The following is a 7,877-nucleotide window of genomic DNA, read 5'->3' as shown; positions in this document are numbered from 1 at the left end:
GAGACTAGAATCTCTTGTATTAGTTATTATTTGGTATTTAATCATTATTCAGCAATTCTAAGTTGTTCACACACTTATTACCCTTGTTATCAACAACCCTTACTCTCTTTTTTTTGTGTGGTTACAATAACAATTTACAAATTTTAATTACATGTTTTAACGTGGCTTGAAAAAATTGAAGTAAACGATAACTCTGAAATTTTACGCAATGAAAAAACACAACATATGACTAGGAATCTTCTGAAAACCACAACATGATATATATATAACGTGTATATGAAGCAATGATGCATTACAAAAGTAAAAAAATAAGTGTGAATGAAGCAAACCTAGATGTATTACAAAACTATATAATAAAGTTCCTATGTATAAGGGGAAAGTTAGAACGTGATATGAAATCAGATCTCGACAACAAAATTTGTCTGGTCATTACATAATATGTGCCTAGTCAATGATCAACCTCTGAGATAGCGCCATGGTCCTGTCCCAGTTCCCATCCTGCATGTGCAATTATGAAGCACGATCCAACCAATTAGGTTTTTGTATATATATACATTTTAGATAATGCTATTATTACTATTAAAAAAATATTGAAGTTTTTTACTTCTATTTTTGTGTAACAGTTCTTCTGTATATCACAAAGTGTGATTAATTTTTTTTTTTTTAAATTTGCATACTTATGTTTACTGCAAGAAAAGTTATAGTATCATGAAAGTTAGAGCAGTACGAAAATGGTGTATAACATGCAAGTTTAATTACCTCCATACACCAGCCATCATTCGAAGAGTCATATATATGGTTAATGCAATCCAAATCCCAATGAAATGTTTGGTCCTGTAGAGAAGAAATTCTATGGCTACACTTACTATGGAAACCACCACCTGGGCAAACAAAGAAATTTATTAAAGATTTACTTTATCTTTAATTTAATTTTAAAAATGAACTAATCGATAAATATCCAACATAACCAAAGAATCAATAAATTTGGATAAAAAGATGCAAAATATCATAGAGAATGAAAAAATGGCATGTGTGAACTTACGAGAGAGCATGCTGAGTATGCAAAATCAGAAGCTCCATAGTTGACTCCATCAAACACAAAGGCTAAAGAATTTATTGGTTGAGTAGCAGCCACAAACTGAGAATTATTATTATATGAAGGAAATTAGACAATTATGATTGAAACATAAATATATCATAGATAATTATTGTTAAATAATATTTATTACCGGGATGCCTATTTTAATTAAATGCACAACATGAACATTTTTGGAGAATATTCCAGCTCCAAAGTATAATCCAAGTCCAACAGCAAGAGAGAGACCCGTTCCTAAAACAAAACTCATTTGCAGTGTTCTTACTGCAGCTGCTGTTGTTTTCTTATATTCCTTTTCAGCAAATGAACAAGCTAGAATTGCCTGTCAAGAAGGGAAACTGATTAGTCTTGTTTATCTCAATTTAATTTATTGCACAGATTTAACTTTTTTGAACTAGTTATTAACCAGCCAATATTGTTTTATGATTTAATAGTTCAGGATAATTAATAAAAAGTAATGATAATAATTAAATAATAGTAAAGTTCATAATATTAAAAACTAATATTAATTATAACTTTATACGTTATTAACATATATAAAGTACAGAAAGATTTAAAATAAATATTTACTAATAATAATGTGTTTAATATTTAAAACTAATGACAAATAAAGAAATGATATTTTATCAAACATTTTTCCTGACTCACAAAAAACTGTTTTTTGTTCAATTTTAACCAGTAATTAATAATTGTTCTTATTTTTTTCACCAGTTTTCTATTTTTTGTTAGTTTTTTATTTAAACTGCTTACTTGATAGGTTCATTGAATTTCAAGATTGCCCATGTGAATACATGTGAATACGGCAAAGATTTACAGAATTTAAATACTACAATATTTTGTAATTATAAATAAAAAACAAAAATAAAATATAAAGATGAAATGTTCCCAATCTATATTTATAAACAAATTTATTATACACTATTACCTGAACAGCAACAGCTAAACCATCTGCAAGAAGAGATGATGTCAACCAGACTTGCAGGCATGTCTGAAATGCAGCCATGGGAATTGAACCAAGCCTTGCTGCTAATGACGCTGCCAAGGTAACACAAAATGTCACTGCTATCACCCTCAGCATCAACAAACCTCCTGCAACATAGAAATTCAAAACATAATAAAAACCTATAAACTATATCATTCAATAATGTAATATATGAAGAAAAAGAAATGACAGTTTTATGCAGTACCAGTTGGTTGTTCATCAGATTAACCTATATTCTGACACAGGTATATATATCATGCTGTTTTCTGTTTAATTTCTATGTATTTTTCTTAATGTTTTGCTTTTTTTTTACTCCAATAATATTAAGAATATGCAAAAACATGGCCTTACCATTTTTAAGAAATCTGAAAATCTGTAAATCCTTGATGCTTGGAGGTAGGAGATGCACTTTTTTCATTAATATCAGTAAGAGAGTGATTGCCATCATGTACCTGCAAGTGTTACAGTTTTGTAAGAACATGAAATATGATGAACAATTAGTATTCAAATTCAAACAAACTATTAGACTTACTGAGAAAGAACATGTGAAATGGCTGCACCGTTGATGCCTAATTTCAATGTGAAAATAAGAATTGGGTCCAAGATGACATTGAATGTATATCCCAAAACTAAATAAAACCAACCAATAATAAATCGAGTTAGGATACAGGAGATCGTATACTTATGAATATATAAATATATATATATATATATATATATATATATATATATTTATCTATATAAGCAAATTTGATACATAAATTATAAAAATAAACAAATTTTAAAAAAAATATAAAAATAGACAAGTCGGGTGGTCTTTACACCACTTCAGCTGAAGAAGTCGTATATTGAAAAGTGATAGTTGTTAACAACTTTAATCTTATGTAATTGATTACATTCATTTTTTATAATAATTCAAACTCGTACCACACTTCATGTTAATACACTTAGACAGTCTAGTTAAAGTCTGACACAATTTAGTGAAGATCTAATACAGCTCGGTCGAAGTATGATACAGCTCGACCAAGGTCTGATACAACTCAGTCAAGGTTTGACACAACTCGATTGAGGTTTTACACAACTCGACCAATATATGAAACAACTCGGCCAAAATCTAAAATAACCCAGATGACAGTCTGTTTCAGTCCTTTTCAGCCTTGTGTGTGCTAGATAGGTCGTCATCAGCTTGTTTTCATGTAAAAAATAAAAAAATTCACTCCGTTTCCATGTGATATTACACTTTCAGACCTTGATCAAACTGTGCTAGACCTTGGCCGAACCATATCAAACCTTGGTCAACCTATGTTAGACCTTGGTTGGATTGTGTCATACTTCGACCGTGTTGTATCATATCTTAGTCAAGATATGTTAGACCTTGGCCGAATGTCTATCTGTGTTAATATGAAGTGTAGTACTAGTTTGAATTTTTATAATGAATGTAATCGATTATATATGCATTATAATCGATTACATCAAATTGAAGTCGTTGCATAGGCTGACCACTTTCATTTTTCAACATTGTCAGAGTATTTCATATATGACTACTTCATTTGAATTCTTATAGGAACTACTCGTTTATTTTTGTAATTTTTTCAAATTTACATATTTCCTTAATTTATGTATCAGATTTAGTAAAAAAAAAGCATGTATAATATGTATATGCATGCATTTGTATAATTTCAACCTACCTATGACATATAATGGAGTTTTTGTATCCTTAAACCCTCTAAAGATTCCTTGCGTGGCCAAGGAGAGAAGCACGGCAGGTGCTCCAATCGATCTCAGTTTTAAGTACCTTTCTGCTGGATTTAGCATTGGAGAATCCTAAACAAACAAACAAATTCACTGTGATTAACCATGAACAGGATGAACATCATACATTTTTTTAACTTATAAATGCATCGCATGAAAAAAAAAATTAGACCCTTTTCACATATAATAACATAGAAGATTAGATAAAGAAAGAATCTTACTGGTTTCACACCCATAACGCGTAAGAGAGGTTTTGCTGCAAATATAAGAACAGCAGTTTGAATAATACCAAGGATGGTGCCAAAAAGTAGTGCTGTTGATGCTGAAGCAATACGTCTCTTCTTCTTTACAACTTTCTCCTTACTCTTAGTAATCCACGAAGACTTGCAGATACTTTTGTTGCCTTCTGAAAAGTAGTAAAAATTATGTATACAATTTATCATTGAGTGAAAAAATTATAGGAACATAATAAAACACTGCTATCTGCATTCAATCTCTCTCCATTTATATATGTCGGCAATACCAACAAACAACATACCATAACAAAAAATGGTTGATGGTCATAATACAAAACATGTACTATGTCTAGGATTCTGCTTATGTATGGGCTCACTGTTTTCAAAAACGGATATAGAGGTTGAACTAGTGTATTATAGAAAAGGATAAATATGTTTTTGATTTTTTAATTTTCACTCAAAAACTACATAACTAATCATAAATAAGTTAAACATTTCAAGTATCAATTATTTTATCATATACGTTTACTCGTTATTTTATGAAACATATAATGTAATCATCTATATTAATTTATAGTTTTGAAATCTAGATTTTTAATAATTTTATATTATTATTTGTTGAAAGTTTTATGTCAACATGTGATAAGATCACTTTAGAGTATATAAGTGGACGTAAAACTTACTTTATAAACGGGAGGTTTCGTAAGGTCAGTTTATAATATATAAGTAAGTGTAAACCTTATTTTATAAATCGGTTTTGTAAGATTGAATTAAATTTAGAGTTCACTTTTTAACATGATATCAGAATCATAGTTAGAGTTTAATCTAGCAAAATTTGCTGAGAGGTATATATAATAAAATAAAAATTAAAAGATTTTCTTGACATTTGAAAATATTAAAAAAGGCATTATGAGAGGAAAGAGAAAAATTACCATCTCCAGTTTCTATGTCCTTGTTGTCCGTTGTAGCATTATTATTTTCCACAGCTTGAGATCCAAAACTTTTCACTTCGAGATCCTTTAATTCACGTTTTCCAATCACAGGTTTTGCTGAAGTTTTAATATTCTCTTTGAGGGTATCTTTTTCCAAGTCTTGAAGCATCTGATCTTCTGGCATAATCACTTCTTTGAGCTTTAATTTGTTACCATTTTGAACATTCAGCTTTTCAAGAGTATCTTCCTCAGCCACAAATGAAGTGGTGATGCTCACAAGAGGAAAAATGGTGATTCTTGAAGCTTGGTTGAACAAAGCAATGGAAACTCCTGCAGCAGCAAGTTCCACAGGTCCTGAACACATCAAAACAAAATGTTAGCTTCAAGAGAGAAAAAAAGTCAAATGATTCAAATTATAAGGAATTAATAATTAAGCTTATGATTATGATTTTATGTTATATTTGTAATGAACTCATGATTAATTAATTAAGTTACCACAGTAAGGTATATATCACCAGGAATAATTTATATAAGAAGTTAAATTTTCAGGAATCACATTCGGCAAAAAAATTTATTCACAGTTTTTTCAAACAAAAAAGTAGTTTTAACTTTTATAATTCTAGGAATATTTAAAAAAAGTTTTAATAGCCAATTTAGTCCTCACTTTGGTTGAAAAATCTCAATTTAGTCCCTCGTTATAAAAGTGTTTTGAATTAGTCCTAACTTTTAAAATAGTGGGTCAGATTGGTCCTTTCTGTTAAATATAAGTTAACAAAATTAATGGATGATGATATGACACAACTTAAAGCTAACGAGGGACCAATCTAACACATCAGCTTTAAGCTGTGTCACATCATCATCCATTAATTTCGTTAACTTATATTTAACGAAAGGGACCAATCTGACCCACTATTTTAAAAATTAGGACTAATGTAAAACACTTTTATAACCAGGGACTAAATTGAGATTTTTCAACCAAAGTGGGGACTAAATTGGCTATTAAACCTTAAAAAAAAGAAAGTAAAATGGAAGTTGTAATAGGATTACCTTCTAAGTGTATATAAAAATAAATATTTTGTAAAGAGCTGATAAAATAAGTTGAAAACTAACCCGTTTATATGTTAAATTTAAATCCAAATTAAAATAAAATCTCCTTTGATTTCATTGAACTAATCCGAAGAAAATTGAAAAAAAAGAAAATACTCTTACAAAGTTGACATTTATTCAGAGATTTGAATTGAATATGATTTTTTGACCTAACTCCCTATTAACCCATTTTCATAACCATATATGGATGGTTGAATGTGCATAGAGGCTATAATACATACATACATATATATATATATATATATATATATATATATATTATAAATAAATACCTAAGTGGCCTATGAATGCTGTGTCAATTAGAGAAGCAAGTGGATCAGCTGCAACGGCTAGTGCTGAGGGAAAGGCAATCCCTAATAGCTCCCGAGAAAGTTCATCCAGCTTGAAAACATGCCTACATTTAAATTAATTAATTAATTAGAAGAATCAAGAAAATATATTAGTATTAATTATACTTCATTTATAAAAGTACATTAATGCTTATCAGATAAGAGCTTTCACAATGTAAATGCAATAATGTAACTATAGGTCAAAGAATTTTCCCCATATATCGAATATATCATGCTACATGCATAGCAAAGTAAATGAACTTTCAATAATATTAATATTTTATTATTAATCATATTGTTTTATTCGTTGAAACTCTTTTAACTTTTTCACAGAACACTCGCTAAAACTTATTCAAACAAATAATAAAATTGCAGAACACAACATTTCTTTAAGATATTTATAATAAACTTCAGTCGACAAAATAGTGTGTCTGATTAGTATATTGAAGAGTTTCAGAACCTTGTATATATATAAAAATTCTGAATATACTAGCATACCTTGCACCTTTGAAGAAAATGAAGAGAGGCCACTTTGAGTTGTTGTTTGGTTCATTGGAACTACCATTCTCTTCCATTAATGAATTTTGATGAACTCACAGCAGAAGTGAAAAAACTAGTAGAAGAAGTGTTTGAAGAAATTGATCTCAGAGGGAGAAAATCCTCAACGACAAGAATCTGCAGAAGTATATATAATAACATCATAATTTGTGTTTGAGATCATTCGATAATATTAATGTTGAATGTTGACATTAATAATGACAACAGAGAAGAAATATATATGACGATGATCACAGTGCATGGAAATAATAGAAGAAATTTATGGTAAGAAGATAGAAATGTGATACCTTTTTGGTGTTGAAAGATGACTGGAGAAGTGATGGTTTTTATAGGAGTGGTTTGGGGATATCCAAGAGCAAAATAATGAAGCATTTACGAGTATCATAGTTTTGTCTTGTTCACAGTTGGAACCTTCCTCAGTTAAACTATGCTACTATATATTTCATCTCCGACAATTATAAACACACACAAATCATAATAATTTATATTCTTCCCTATAATCTAATGTGTAATGGTTATCATATATAAAACTTCGTGGATTTCATACTTTTCTCCCCGATTTCTGTGGTTTTGAATCAATTTTAACTAATAAGAACAAAAAACAAATCAAAAAAATGTGTTTAAAAAGAACATACCCTAGTACTACAAAAAACCTAGTTATTACTAAAATAAATTCTTACTAAGCAGTTATCACATATATATATAGTGGAGGAATCGGTGCATTGGAGATGCTATATAATTTCAGAATTGATAAAAAAAGATGAATAGAACTTTAGAATTGATAAAAAAAAAAGATTAAAAAACTTTAGAAAGATGAATAGAATTCCATAATTAATTGAATTAAGAATGTGAGATTACAGCAAACACCTTCCTCAGTTGGATCTC

The 7,877-nt window shown here is 29.2% G+C and overlaps 1 protein-coding gene across 1 annotated transcript; it reads right to left on the bottom strand.

The window, feature by feature from the left end:
- Window positions 1–281: 281 nt before the first annotated feature.
- On the bottom strand, window positions 282–7,627 carry LOC108340063 (protein DETOXIFICATION 43). Its single transcript, XM_052877861.1, has 13 exons — window positions 7,280–7,627; window positions 6,933–7,109; window positions 6,378–6,499; window positions 4,999–5,352; window positions 4,052–4,236; window positions 3,767–3,902; window positions 2,611–2,707; window positions 2,430–2,530; window positions 2,022–2,185; window positions 1,230–1,418; window positions 1,043–1,138; window positions 760–881; window positions 282–498 (listed from the first exon to the last, which is right to left on the bottom strand). Exons 2-13 carry the CDS (start codon window positions 7,007–7,009, stop codon window positions 456–458), a joined length of 1,686 nt encoding a protein of 561 aa, XP_052733821.1. The 5' UTR covers window positions 7,010–7,109; window positions 7,280–7,627; the 3' UTR covers window positions 282–455.
- Between the last annotated feature and the right edge of the window lie 250 nt (window positions 7,628–7,877).

Source organism: Vigna angularis, chromosome 5, assembly GCF_016808095.1.
Source record: "Vigna angularis cultivar LongXiaoDou No.4 chromosome 5, ASM1680809v1, whole genome shotgun sequence".
NCBI classification, from domain to species: domain Eukaryota; kingdom Viridiplantae; phylum Streptophyta; class Magnoliopsida; order Fabales; family Fabaceae; genus Vigna; species Vigna angularis.
The sequence above is the reverse complement of the archived record's forward strand: the minus strand, read 5'-3'. Positions and strand labels throughout refer to the sequence as shown.